Source organism: Ursus arctos, unplaced genomic scaffold (genome assembly GCF_023065955.2).
Source record: "Ursus arctos isolate Adak ecotype North America unplaced genomic scaffold, UrsArc2.0 scaffold_4, whole genome shotgun sequence".
Taxonomy (NCBI): Eukaryota; Metazoa; Chordata; class Mammalia; order Carnivora; family Ursidae; genus Ursus; species Ursus arctos.
The window spans coordinates 27986740-28002300 of record NW_026623056.1 but is presented as its reverse complement, the minus strand read 5'-3'; the positions used below and the strand labels follow the sequence as shown (position 1 = coordinate 28002300).

The 15561-nt window shown below is 40.3% G+C and overlaps 1 protein-coding gene across 2 annotated transcripts in view; it reads right to left on the bottom strand.

Annotated features, from left to right (window-relative positions):
* The window catches only part of OSBPL11 (oxysterol binding protein like 11), an 86953-nt gene extending 71996 nt beyond the window's left edge, over window positions 1-14957 (bottom strand). The window contains exon 1 of one of the 2 annotated variants that reach the window (XM_026495356.4): window positions 13985-14957. In XM_026495356.4, coding sequence (XP_026351141.3) covers window positions 13985-14181 — 197 coding nt within the window. In that variant the 5' untranslated portion in view covers window positions 14182-14957. The remainder of the gene's footprint in view (window positions 1-13984) is intronic. The other variant, XM_057306492.1, reaches the window with a different exon arrangement.
* Window positions 14958-15561: the final 604 nt, after the last annotated feature.

Here is a 15561-nt window from a genome sequence, read left to right as displayed (position 1 = left end):
TCAGGCTCCCGGCTCAAAAGGGAGCCTGCTTCTCCCTCTCCTGCTCCCCCTGCTGTGCTCTCTGTGTCAAAGAAATAAAATCTTTTTTTAAAAAGTTCAATTATCTTGAATAGGTGGCATAATTCAGGCATAGAGCTATTTCTATCTATTATTAGGTATAGATTAAATTTTTTTAAACTTTCCAATGTGACCATAAGACCACTGCTCTTTTGGGATGTAGAAGTGTTTCGTACAAACACTTACTTCCCAAATTAGGTTATACATGCCCAAAACTGGGCTGGGTGGCTTAGAGAACAGGGTAAAACCAGACTGCATTCTAGAGCAAATTCAGTTGACTGTAAGAAGTTAAAACATTTTTAATATCAAAACTCTTGTAAATGTTAAAAAAAAACAACAACTTGCTCAATCCTGACATATTTCCATGTGGAGAACTTCTCCAGAGAGCTCCTGTCCTCCCCTCCCCATTCTTACCCTGACACCTTCCACAGCTGGGCATGAACGGTTCACCCTTTCTGAGCTTGTTCCCTTGGATCTGCCTCCTACCCAAAGAAGACATTCTTACCTGCTGTGACAGAGAAAAGACCTGAGTGTTCCAAACTGGCTGTGACTAGGTAAATAAGTGTGCCTAATTCCAGGGTGGAAATAGCAAACCTACCTTACCCTGTTAACTGCTGCTGCTTTCTTCAGTGAGCTTTTCCAGTAATAAAACTATTTCTTAACATCCATTAGGATGTCTATTATCAAAACCAAACAAAAGACAGAAAAGAACAAGGGTTGGCAAGGATGTGGAGAAACTGGAACCCTTCTGCACTGTTGGTGGGAATGTAAAATGGTACAGCTGCCGTGGAAAACAGCAACGATGGGTGCTCAAAAAGTTAAATGTCGAGTTACTGTAGGATCCAGTGACTCCACTTCTGGGTATATATCCAAAAGAATGAAAGCAGGGACTTGAACAGGTATTTGTTATACCAATGTTCACAGTGGCATTATTCACAATAGCCAGAAGATGGAAACAACCCAAATGTAAATGGATAAATAAAATGTGGCAAATACATGCAATCAAATATTATTCAGTCTTAAAAAGGGAGAAAATTGTAACACATGCTGCAACATGGATGAAACTTGAGGCCATTATGCTAAGTGAAGTAAGCCAAATACAAATGACAAATATTGTATGATTTCACTTATATGAAGTACCAAGAGTAGTCAAAATCACAGAGACAAAAGACAGAACAGTGGTTGCCAGGGGCTGAGGGTTGGGGTGGGGAATGGGGAGTTATTATTTAATGGGCACAGAGTTTTAGTTTGGGATGATGAAAAATTCTAAAGAATTGTAGTGATAGGAGTATCTGGGTGGCTCAGTTGTGTTAAGCGTCACGATTTCAGGGTCCTGGGATCAAGCACCATGTCAGGCTTCCCGCTCAGCAGGGAGTCTGCTTCTCCCTCTCCTTCTGCCCCTCCTGCTTCTGTGCGCTCTAATAAATAAATAAATAAAATCTTAAAAAAAAAAGAGAATAGTAGTGATAGTTGCATAACAATGTGAATGTACTTAGTGACACAGAATCATATTCTTAAAAAAAGATGGTAAATTTCATATGTATATTTTGCCACAATTAAAAAAAAAAACTGACAATTTTATGTCCTGTCTGATTCCTATGTCCTCTTTCTCAACTGGTCCTGAACTCAGGGTATTATTTACTGACCTCTGAAAGCAACAGATACAGAGTAGAATATAAAATTGTCATGAATTTTGAAGATAATACAAAAAACTCTCATGAAAGTTATACCAGCCACTGACTACTTTAAATCACAAACTAGATCTATTTAAGGTACCTACTATCAGGAAGAAGGGAACCTGGGTGGCTGTTAGTTAAGCGTCCTACTCCTGATTTCAACTCAGGTCATGATCTCACAATCCTGAGATCATGACCTGAGTTGAAATCAAGAGCTGGGCTCCATGCTCAGCAGGGAGTCTGCTTGAGATTCTCTCTCTCCATCCCCCTCTCCCCAGCTCCAGTCACACTGGTGTGCACAGGTTCTCTCTCCCTGTCTCTCAAAAAAAAAAAAAAAAGAAAAGAAAAGAAAAGAAAAAAGAGAGAATATTCAGCAAGAGAGTTTGAGAAGCATAGCTGTAAAATGTTTGCCTATGCAGACCAAAAAAAAAAAAAAAAAAAAAAATCCTAAACATAATCTGATTGTTACAGACAACTAAGAAATCCCTTATGCAGATAACAGGCAGGACAGAGGTTCAGTGATGATGGGACAGAAAAAATTTCTACATGGAAAAGTAGAAAGTCACCTCTAATACCTCAACAAAGTTAGAAAGCTGTTTATTATAATGGAAAGAACATGGCTTAGTGCCAGATACAGATACAGATATGAACTTCGGTGTGACCTTGGGTAGGTAAGACATCTGGTCCTGAGTTTCCTCATCTGTAAATGGGGGTAAGAAAATCTGTTTTGCAGATTTACAATGAGGAAAGAAAAAAAGAGATAATATATTTCAACCCATATATTTTTGAAATGTATTTCAATATGGTTAACACTCAACAAAATACTCGTTCTCTCCCACTGCAGAAGTCAATTCCTCCATAGGCAAATTCCTCTGATCTAGGCTCGTTTTCTAGATCAGTTTTCTAGATCTGTCCTCTCTTCTTAACCTGGCATTTTCGGGTCAGAACAATGGGACCTAAAAAGCCCTAAGACTTCCACATCTTTTATTTTGAGAAATAATTACTGTTATTCTCCTGTAGGTACTTTGTCAACGATGAAGGGTCTGAGATGTTACCCTACTTGCAAGCTAACTAGTTAGCCCAGTTTCATGGATGCTGGCAGAAGGCATGAGACTCCTGAGTCAGAGACAAGAGACTTCAGTAGCCACGGCATGACTCCCATCACGGAGGGCAACACAAAGAGGACCGGAGATGCCTGCACATGCAGGAGGCTGTGGTACAGGTGAGGAACCTCTTATACAGGGAACCCAGATCTTTTAGTGGACAATAAGTCAGCGTGACCTCTGCAGCAAGGAGACCTTATGTTTATTAAAGTAAACCTGACTTTTGCTTACAAGGGAGATAGTATATCTTCCAAGACTGTTTGCTATATAAATTTTTGGGAAGAAAACAGTAAGGAACAAAGGAAAAACTATCTCCCAACAAGCATTACTGTGTATTACATGATCCAACCCTGTCTTCCAGCCACCAGTTTCTCTCCTCAGAGACGAGGACTTCTCTCAATTTCCTGTGTACGCCGTCAGAGATACTCTATGCTCCTACAAGTGCACACGTACACACACACACACACACACACACACACACACACACACACACTTTTTAAACAAATGCTTGCAATTATACACAGTTCTGTACCTTGCTTTTCTCACAATTTTCTTAGGGATGGTTTCATACTGACATATATGACTCTAACTCATTCTTAACATCTGCATAGTCATCCATTTTATGGCAGTATCATATAGTTAACCAGTCCCCCTACTAACAGTTTTATTTCTAGGCTTTTATTATTACAAATAAAAACCTGATCTCGGACTTCCAGTCTTCAGATACGTAAGAATAAATCTGGGTTATTTAAGCCAGCCAGTGCACAGTATTCTGTTATGGCAGCCTGAACTAATACAAATATTAAGATACCTCTGCGGTAAAACTAAAAGTGCAACAAACATGTATTTGCTGAATTCTTTTTAAAAAAATCTCGGGGGGGGGGGAACGTGGGTGGTACAGTCAGTTAAATGCCCAGCTCTTGGTGTCAGCTCAGATCATGAGCTCATGAGACTGAACCCAGGCTGCAGTGTGCTTAAGACTCTCTCTCCCTCTCCCACTGACCCTCCCCTCCCCCGCCTCAAATAAATAAATAAATCTTAAAAAAAAAAACAAAACCCTCTCTGGAAGCACACACAAGAAGCCATTTTTAGGTAGGAGGAGACCTGGACCAGTAGAGGATGGGAAGAGATTTTCATTGGACACCTTCTAATTTTTTTTTTAATAAAGTGAACATATTACCTATTCCAAAAAATTACGTTAAAAATACGCTTTTCATTTATGTTATAAATATGTGAAACATCTGCAAAACTGATAAAGAAGTTTTCTTTGTAGAATTGACGATACAGGCTCAGGCAGCACTTTAAAAAGGCCTCTATCAAGGACAAGAAAGCTGTTTTCAGAAGCAACTACTGGTGGCATTTCATCTCACCATTTATATCATTCTCATTTCCCTCCTCCCTCCTCCTCCCTCTTCCCCTGTCTCTCTTTGCTCTGTCTCTTCTTTTTCTTTCCCTGTTTTCCTTCTTGTTTCTTTTTTTTTTTCTCCCTACCACCTTTTCATTAGGGTTTCCAGCTGCGGCCAGCAGCAACCACAGACTTCAGTTTCTCCCCACCAGGGCCTTTCTGACCAACCTCAAGAACAGCAATGGAAGTAAACAGCAAAGACAGCCAAAACTCAAGTACAGGGAGACACTGAGTGGGAAATCATGCTTTGTTACAAGACCTAATAAACCCAAAAGAGAATCCTTTCTTTCGCCCCCAAACTAAGTTGTTCTAAAACCCAGATGGTAATGCCAAAACAGTAATGTAACTATTTAATCAGGCAATTTGGTTTTAACTTAACCCTAAGTCTGGACACAAATAATTTTATTAAGCAAAATCAGTACAAGGGAAGATTCTCAGCTAAGGAAGACATTCCCTCAAAAAAAGGAAACAAAAGATGTTCTCTCTCTGCAAGGTAGTATAATTTACATCAAGAATATTCTCCACTATTTTCAAAAGCAAAAACAGGAGAGTTTAAAAAGACATAATTTCTCACAAATCTATTATATAGACAATTTCTTCTGAACCTAAATTATGCAATTTATTCAAAGAGGACTAAAAGACTAATTTGCATGTTCTAACATTAACTTGTTTGCATAGTTTTGATACAGTGTAACTGCTATGTAAAATACGAACTCAAATGGACTGTATTTAGACCTACAGAGCAAAAATATAAAACATTAAGAAATCAGAGTATACCATAATAAACCAAATCTTTTTCCTCAAGGTTTGGTATAGTTCTCACTAATTTTTGTGGGTTTTTGTTTGTTTGTTTTAAGGTTTTATTTATTTATCTGCCAGAGAGAGTGAGCGAGCACAAGTAGGGGGAGCAGCAGGCAGGGGAGAAGCAGGCTCCCCTCTGAGCAAGAAGCCTGATGTGGAACTTGATTCCAGGACCCCGGGTTCATGACCTGAGCTGAAGGCAGATGCTTAACAGACTGAGCCACCCAGGCATCCCCCCACTAGATTTTTGGAATAACATTTTATAGTTTTCAATTATGTGCCTCTAAGTTGCCTTTCCCTTATTTTTACTAGCATCGATTGCAAATTTCAGATGAGGAAAAAAAAAACTGGGGTACAGAAATACACATTCAACTTTCCTTTAACCCGTACAGAGAAGAAAAGCAAACATTCATGATTTCTTCAAATCAAACTCGAAAGAAGTGGTCAAACCTTGAAGACAGTAAATGTTAGGTTATATTTAGGCAGATCTCCTTTCTCCATTTGCAAATAGGTACTTTTTCTTGTAACAGAGTATTCACAGTGCTATACACCAGATCTGACCGTAAAAATTATTTCTATACTATATATTTGTAGACTTCTTTCCATTTCCTGAAACCCAGAACTAAGAGCTAATGAGGAAAAGAGATCTGCCTGTTTGTTAATGGTGCTTAGCCAGCATGGAGCCCAAAATAAGAAAAGCAGGTCTGTTATACACCCCAATTTGCTTTTCAGTTCCTCCTCTGGGTAGTTCTCTTCTGTCCATTTCAATAAACAAGTGGCATATTTGCAGATTTGTAAATTTTTCTAAAAGCTGACACGAAGAATGTGAAAATAATGGAAACAAGCACATTTTGTAAACTTTAAACATTTATTACGAAAAAGGAAGGAACAATCCAAAATTAAGAAATCTGTTTTCCTTTTAAATGGTGAGCAAAGACCACAACATATGAATATAAATTACTGTGGAAGAAAATTAAAGGCTAAACTAATCAATTTACTTCTCGGCTTTGGGCATCATGATACATACTCTGCAAATGCAACTGAGGCCCTTCCTTCCTTCCTTCCTTCCTTCTTTTTTGAAAGATTTTATTTTTAAGTAATCTCTATACCCAGTATGGGGTTTTAATTCATAAGACCAAGATCAAGAGTGGCATGCTCTGGGGCGCCTGGGTGGCGCAGTTGTTGGGCGTCTGCCTTCGGTTCAGGGCGTGATCCCGGCATTATGGGATCGAGCCCCACATCAGGCTCCTCCGCTGGGAGCCTGCTTCTTCCTCTCCCACTCCCCCTGCTTGTGTTCCCTCCCTCGCTGGCTGTCTCTCTGTCACATAAATAAATAAAATCTTAAAAAAAAAAAAAAAAAGAGTGGCATGCTCTACCAACTGAGCTAACCAGGCACCCCTCTTTTCTGATTCTTTTTCAGATTCCTCCCCAGATAAGCCTTGGGAGTCCTTACTTTTCATGGTTATGAATGGATACATTAATTTGGAACTAACAGGGCTTCACACATGGTAGATGCTCAAAAATATTTGCTGCATGAGTTAGAATACTAGTAAATGATGAACCCACCACGTTCTAAACTATTTATCAGTAATTATTCATTCCATGGGGCACGTGGGTGGTTCAGTCAGTTAAGCATCTGATTCTTGATTTCAGCTCAGGTCACGATCTCAAGGCCTGAGTGGGCTGCAGGGCTCTGCAACCAGCATAGAGTTGCTTGAGAGTCTCTCTCTGCCCCTCCCCCATTTGCACACACATGTGCTCCCAAGCGCGTGCTCTCACTCTCAATAAAATCTTTTAAAAATAATAATAATTATTAATGGAGCACCTGCGTGGCTCAGTCGGTTAAGCATCTGCTTTCGCCTCAGGCCATGATCCAGGGTCCTGGGATTGAGCCCCGCATCAGGCTCTGCTCAGCAGGGAGTCTGCTTCTCCCACCTCCTCTGCCGCCCACAGTTCATGCTCGCTGTCTCTCGCTCTCTCTCAAATAAATAAAATCTTAAAAAAATAATTATTATTCATTCCTTTAGAGAGTTTATCTTTTAAATACCTTTATGCAAATAACTACCTAGAAATAAAAGTTCTTCTACTTACTAGTTATGTAGCCTTAGCCAATTCATTTTGCTTTGTTTTCTTCAATTGTAAAATGGGGATAACAATGTCCTACCTTCCTCTAAGAGCTGTTGTGAGGGTTAAATGTGACAAAAGAAGTGAAAACATTCTTGATACCATAAAGGCAATTATCTACCTTCCCAATGCCCCACATCTCTAAGGTCTAGCTGGATATGCAACGTCAACATTCTGGCAACTTTAGCTGGCAACTTTAGCTCAACGTACCTAAAACCAAATGCATCATTTGACTCCCCAAACCTGTTTCCCCTATAGATTTCTCGAAGTTTCAAATCTGGATGACGGATGCCTATTTTCACTTCCTTCCCTCACTACAAGCCTCCATCCAATCACCAAGGTCTGTCAACCTTCCTCTAACAGTTTCCCTCTTTTCCTGCGTACTAACACCTTCCCTGTATTATCTCATGTCTAGGTCACTGCGACAGATCTTCTAGTAGCTCCTCTTATTCCCTGACAATCAGTTTCAGTCCCAACTCTCAGCTTTAGAAACAGAGTTCCAACTGCCTATTTGTCAAATCTAGCTCAACAGAAGATGACAATCTATAGAGTCTATTTATACTAACATCTGTAATAGGCACCTTCTTGTATGGCTCCCAGTGATCCCCACCTGCTGGTTTTCACACCTTGTGTGGGCTGACCTTTATCACCTACTTCTAATGAATAGAGAAAAGTGATGGGACTTCACTCCTATGTTTAAGTTACAAAAGACTGTAAGACTTCCATCTTGATAGCGTTCTCTTGCTTTCTCACTTCCTCACTCTGATGAAACACGCTGCCAAGTAGTAAGATGCTTCGTGGAGGGGCCCATGCAGCCAGGAACTAAAGGAGGCCGCTGGCAGTCAGTTTATAAGGAACTGAGGTCTTTGTCCAACAGGTCAAAAGAACTGCATTGTGCCAAGAGCCAGGAGTGAGCCAGGAAGTAAATTCTTCCCAGTTGAGCCTCAAGATTACTGCAGCCTTCTGAAAGACCCTGAACCAGTGGACCCACCTAAGCTTCACGACACTGTGGATTAAAAAATCTTGCTGTTTCAACACACTAAATTTTGGGGTAATTTGTAACACAAAAGTAAATAATACACTATCTCACATATTTCAAAATAAATTCAAAACAAATACATAGTTATCAAATCATTTTAAAACTATAAGAAAATAAATATTTATAAATAAATAACTTTCAGGCACCTTGGTGGCTCAATCAGTTAAGCATCTGCCTTCAGCTCAGGTCATGATCCCAGGGTCCTGGGATCAAGCCCCATGGCAGGTTCCCTGCTCATCGGGAGTCTGCTTCTCCCTCTCTGCCCTTCCCCACACTCACTTATGAGCACGTGTGCACATGCGCTCTCTCTCTCAAATAAATAAAATCTTAAAAAAAAAAAAAGAACTTTCTAGGGGCGCCTGGTGGGTTCTGTTGGTGGAACATGCAACCCTTGATCTAACCGTTGATATCGGGGTTGTGAGTACAAGCCCCACACTGGGCATGGAAAGTACTTTAAATAAATAAATAAATAATTTTCTATAATTTGAAGTGAAAGGGAAAAAAGGTGTAAGAGTTCTGACTGATAAAAGTTTTCTATATGCCTGAAAAACATATAAAAATTAAAACAGAGCTAGGAAAATCCTTATACCAAGTTTAGCAAATAATTTAACTGCACGAAATTAAAACATGTTGCATATATTTATATATTTATTATATAGAACTAATATAAATTTCTCTGGAACCACAGTGAAGAAATCGGTAAAAGACAGTGACTCCAGGGAGGGAAACTGGGCAGGTGAGACAAATACGAAAGGTAAGCATTTCACTGTATATACTTCTTTTACTTGTTTAGAAAAAAAAAAAAAGGCAACAAAACATCTTTAAAGTACTATTGGTATTAAAAATTTTAAATATTAATTGACATGTAATATTTTTCAAGTATACTTCAAGTATATTAACAAGAAAAATACTGAGAAAAAATAGAAAAATGAATAAAACATATAAGCAGACACTTCACAAAAGAAAAAATATAATTAATCATTAAAAAAAGTAATTCAAAATGGATCAGAGACCGAAATGGAAGTGCTAATATAAATTCTTAGAAATAAATCCATTAACCTTTGCAGTCCTGGACTTGGCAATGGTTTCTTAGATGTGACACCAAGCATAAGCAAAAAAAGAAAAAAAAAAAAAAAGAAAAGAAAACTGATTGGGTTTCATGAAAATTAAAAGCTTTTGTGCTGTAAACAATATCATCAAGAAAGTGAAAAGGTACTCCACAGAATAAGAGAAAATATATCTGATAAGGGAAATGTATCCAGAATACATAAAAATCTCATAAACTCAATAATAAAAAGATAAATGGGGCACCTGGGTGGCTCAGTTGTTAACTGTCTGCCTTAGGCTTCATGATCCTAGGATGCTGGGATCAAGCCCCAGGCAGGCCTCCTTGCTTTGCAGGAAGCCTGCTTCTCCCTCTCCCACTCCCCCTGCTTGTGTTCCCTCTCTCGCACGCTCTCTGTCAACTAAAGATAAATAAGTAAATCTTAAAAAAGAAGAGATTAAAAAAAAGATAAATACTCCAACTTAAAAATGGGCAAAGGATCTGAATAGACATTTCTCCAAAGATGATACACAAATGACCAGTAAGTACATGAAGAGACACTCAATGTTATTAGACTTCAGGAAAATGCAATTCAAAGCCACAATGAGATACCATTTCACAACCACTAGGAGCGTTAAAATCAAAAAGACAGACAAGTGCTGATAAGGATGTGAAGAAATTAAAACCCTAATACACTGCTGGCAAGAATGTAAAACGGTGCAGCTGCTTTAGAAAATAGTCTGGCAGTTCCTCAAGAAGTTAAACATAAAGTTACCATATGAACCAGCAATTCCATCCTAGATATACACCCAAGAGAAATGAAAATACATGTCCACACAAAACCTGAAAACAAATGTGTTATTATTCATAATAGCCACAAAATGGAAACAACCCAAATGTCCATCAACTGATGAATGGATAAGCAAAATGTGGTATATTCAAATAACGGAATATTATTCAGCCATAAAAATGAAGTAATGATACACATTATAGCACTTACAAACCTTGAAAACATTACGCTAATTAATTTTCTAAGTTTGCAAAGCCAAAGCCCAGGGTCTGAATCATAGAGTCTTTACTGAATTTCAACTACTCAATAAGACATAACCAAAAATCTCCATTTTTAAAATGGGATAGTAGCAAATTACAGATAGACAGTTGGCTGTATTGGCTCCCAAGTTCCAGAAATAGCTGAGGCCATGGAAGAGAATGAGATAAACAGAAAACACACAGCTTAAGAAGATGATGAAATATCATACCATACTTTTAAGGAAAAGAGCCAACCAAAGATACTGTGAAAGGAACAGTCAGAGGGATAAAGGAGAAACCAAAAGAAAAGAATAAAGTCAAGAAAAGAGGGGTGCTTGGCTGGCTCAGTGGAGCATGCGACTCTTGATCTCATGGGCTTTGAGTTCTAGCCCAACGTTAGGTGTAGAGATTGCTTAAAAATAAAATCTCAAGAAAAGAGTTGCAACAAATACACTTATAGAGAATGGGAATATGACTCTAAAAAAATTCATCATTTTCACTCATATCCTTGGTGAGGACAGAGCCAACTGTCTATAGAGTTGAGCAATAAATGAGGATTAAGAAAAAGGAGGCAGTTGAGTGTAAACGACTTTAAAGAGGAAAGGATTAGGTTGGGTTTTATTACTGTGGTTGTTTTTAAAGTCTAGAGACTGAGTCTCAGGGGAAGAAGCCAGGAAAGAGAAAGCAACACAGGACAATGGAGAAAACTGCTGGATCAATGTCCTAGAGGACAAAGAGACAAATCAGATTGGGGGCTAGGTTAAAGGATCAGCCTTGGACAAACCTTATTAAAATAAAAATGTATGTAAATGAAGTAATGCATTATATAGCTGCACCCATGGGGAGAGTTCCACATAACTGCATTTTCCAGATATTTAAGAATCTTTTCTTTCAGTTATTTCCTTTGAAATTTTTCACCACTGTATCATATGGTTCTCTGCCTTCTTAAACATAGTGTGCTTTCCTGGATGACTTAGGTCATTGTGACTGATTATTGTACTAGGAAGTAATATAGCTGAGTCTGCATGTTAATTTTTCAAATCGTCTTGGACTGTCCTACATTTTCAGTTGCTATTTTCACTGGTACATTTCCCGTGATAATCTTTTTCACTTGTGCTTCCAACAGATTCTGGTTTGAAAATTACATAACCATTAAGTAAATACCCTAAATAAGGGATAATACGATTCTGAATCAAAGTACAGGAGTAAAGTGCATGGTTTTATGACAACTCTCTCTAGCACTAAGAAACCTGTTTCACTTTTCGATTCAACTGAGACGCGGTTTCAAAAAGTTGAGGATATCAGAAGACTGACTTCTGACTTGGAATATTATTTAATTTTCCTTCCTTAAGTCATTAACAAAATATCCCTACCAAGTAATTGATAATTTTATATGGTTAGTCTTAAGCCACTAAAAAAAAAAAAGAAAAAAAAAAAAGAAAAAAAGATCATGCTGATTCCAAAAGTGAGCCTAAATATCTCACAATAACTAAATACACTTTCTTGTCCTGGAATCACTTACCAATACAAAGTTATAATTTTCTACACTTCACTTCTATATGCTAATATAGTCATGCATGTTTCACATACATGGATGTTATTCATGATAAATGTATATCCTTCACAAAATCTTGGCTTTAATTCCTTTCAAATTTCACAACTACAAATAGCACAGGGCTGAAAAGGACTAGAATTAGGTACACAGGCAGTCAGTTAACCAAAATTTAAGAATTCATTCCTTAGCCTGATTTCATTCATTCTTAAGATTCTGGTGATCTAGCAATTCTATTTCTGGGTATTGATATGAAAAAAACAAAAAGAAAACATTAACTTGAAAAGATCATCTGCACCCCCATGTTCAATGCAGCAGTATTTACAATAGCCAAGGCATGGAAGCAACCTAAGTGCCCTAAGTGTCCAGCAACCTAAGTGTCCTAAGTGAACAAATAAAGAAAATGTGGTATATAAAATGTAATATTACTCAGCCACAAAAAAGGGAAATCCTGCCATTTTGCAACAACATGGATGGACCTTGACGACATTATGTTATATAAGTTAGACAAAGACAAGACAAGCAAATACTGTATGGTCTTACTTACATGTGGAATCTAAAAAAACAAACAGAACAAAATAAAAAAGAACTCACAGATACAGAGAGAGATCGGTGGTTGCCACAGAGGCAGCATGGGGTGGAGTGTTGGGCTGTGAATTGGGTGAAGGTGGTCAAAAGGTATAAGCTTCCAGTTACAAAGTAAGTCCTGGGGATGTAATGCACAGCATGGTGACTAAAATTAATGATACTATATTGGGCATTTATAAGTTGCTTAGAGAGAAATCTTAGAAGTTCTCATCATAATAAAAAAAATATTATAACTATGGGGGAGCCTGGGTGGCTCAGCTCACTCAGTTAGGTGACCAATTCTTGATTTCAGCTCTGGTTGCAATCTCACGGTAGTGATACTGGGCTTCCAGTTGGGCTCCAGACTCAGCAGAGTCTACCTGAGATTCTCTCCCTCTCCCTCTGCTCACCCAGTGCCGATGCACACTCGCACGGATCTCACTCACTCTCCCCCGTGCTCTCTAAAATAAATAACTAAATCCTTAAAAAGTATATTGTAACTATATATGGTGATGGATGTTCACTAGACTTACTGAGATCATTTCCAAAACACATGCAAATATGGAATCATTGTGTTGTATGCCTGAATATAATTACGTTACAAGTCAAATATACCTCAATTAAAAAAGATTACGGATGGTTATATCCCCCTCTACTTTAGGTATCAAAATCAGAAACAAAACTACCATTGCTTCTCCAGCACTATCTTCCTGTTCAATTTTTCCTTCATATTAATAAAAATTAACAAATGTAGAATTTCTCAACAAGACAGAGTTTGTAGGGGCGCCTGGGTGGTTCAGTTGTTAAGCGTCTGCCTTCGGCTCAGGGCATGATCCCAGAGTCCTGGGATCGAGCCCCACATCAGGCTCCCTGCTCTTCTGGGAGCCTGCTTCTTCCTCTTCCACTCCCCCTGCTTGTGTTCCCTCTCTCGCTGGCTGTCTCTCTCTGTCAAGTAAACAAATAAAATCTTAAAAAAAAAAAAAAAAAAAAAAAAGACAGTTTGTAGATGGCCTGACCAACTCAAACTGAAACATCTTAAGGCTCACTGGTCTAGAGTATCAGACGCAGTAGCATCTGTACCTTTACCCCTGTATTCAAATTATTTATGTATATCTCCCCTTCTAAGTCACAAACTGAGGCAAGAATCTTCTAACTCAATGATTCCATTCAATCACTTGACAAATACGTTTTGAGCACCTAGCATTTGCTAGCCTCTGGAGAGAGGGGAGTTAGGCAGTTCCTGCCCTCACAGTCAAGCAGAGGAGGCAGGCCTGTAAACAAATTACAACACGGGCAAAAAAAGAAGTGAGTACAAAAAAAATTAAATCGGAGGAGGGATTAACCCTAGGAATGTTAGAGGAAGTTCAGAAATACATTTCTGTATCCTCCAAAAGGCCTTCAATAAATACCTGTTGAATGGACGCATGGATGAATTAAAATCTTGCTAATGAAAGATGAGACCCCAGGTCCAAATGAGATGTTGCTTCTGGAAGTCCGGGGTAACGTTACCTTTAAACAACCGCAGAAAGGCAGACTCCGGCATACTTACCCCACCTGAGGAAACCACCCTGGAGAAAGTGCCATACCTGTACTGCCAGCCTTTTGCACTGCCACCGCGGCTGCTGCTGCTGCTGCTGCTGCTGATTCCACCCCCACAGCTGCTGTTGCTGCTGTTCTTGTTCGGGGTCACCGCTGTGGCCAGGCCCTCCAGCTTTCCTTCACTCTCTGAGACTTTCATTGTTGACACTGGTTCACCCCCCTGCATCTTAACTCCGAAGTCCATTTGCCCTTCTGGGGCGGGAGAGAACAACTCTGCAGAGTAGTTTTGTAGGTGATAATTTTTAAGATTCGATCTGAAGGTGATTCCAGTGACTAAATCAGGCCGCGGCTGGAGTGGGAATCATCAAATGGTCCAGGGAAGGAACACAAGCATTCCTACCAAAGGAAAACTTTTAAGAGGGCAGGGGTAGCAATGAGGACAGAGATCCTTTAAATATGTATCTACTTCCCGACAAAAGCTAGGAAAAAAGCTCACCCTGCCAGAGGGTTTGGTGGCATACTCAAAAGAGAAGCTGAAGCAGCGTGGGGAGGTCGCGGGCTCTAGCCAAGAGGGCTGGGCGAAGGACGGAGGACCACGGACCGCGACCCTAGGCCTGACCTCTGAGCCGACGGCCTGAGCACCCTGCTCCCTCTTCTCCTCCAGCGGGTCCTCCGAGGGAGGGTTTCGTCCAGCCCTCTCGACGGTTCCCGCCGCAGCCCCCGAGACAGAACTGCGGCCGCCCGCGCGCAGCCCCGGAGGAGGGACGGCGAAGGAGGCCGCCGGGGGCGGGACGCCGGCTCCCAGGGCCGTCTCTTCTCCGACCCGTGGTGAGCCTCTCGGAGCGACTTCCTCCAACCCCCCCGGCCCTGGGACCTCGACTGGGCTCCCAGGGGCCGGCGAGTCGCTCGCCCTCTCTCCAGCTCCAAATGTGAATGCCACAGCTGCGGCCGCCGCCCCACCCACAGCCCCACGGCGGGTCACCCACCCGCCTGCTCTTTCCCCGCCTTCCCTTCCGGAGTAGCGTGAGCTCACTTCCCCCAGAGCAGAAGCGCCTGGCGCCATCTTGGCGCAGGGCGCTCGGCCCTGAAGGGGGCGGGGCCTCGGGGTAGCTGTCGGGGGGCGGTTGACCCGGAAGAAGGGAAAGGACAGGGGCGGGCGGGCTGGCTTGCGGGGAGGGTGGGGAGGGGGACACAGCCAGGGAGCGAGAAACAAAGAAGTGGTCCGATGCCGTGCCCTTGTGAAGTGTGGCTTCCGGCCTTCTTAACCAGGTCCCGTCCATCCATTTGAGGGCCCAATTCAGGCATTTTAGAAAGAAGGCTTAGAAAAATAATGTCATTTATAAGAAATTACAAAAAAAACTCTTCATTTTAGTAATTTTGCAAAAAATGCATCACATAGGAATAGAGCAAATCAGTGTGGAAATTAGAGTTCTCAAAATCAACTCTTTCTGACTCCAGACAACTCATTCACACTCTTTAGACTTTGGTTTTTGGATCTGTAAAGTAAGAGTAATGACAGGTGATTTTTTTACATCCCATCTAATTGTAAATTCTAGTTCCTCTAGTTTCTAACAACTTGACTTCGGAATTGAATGTATACAATATGCAAAACACTATGGAAAAT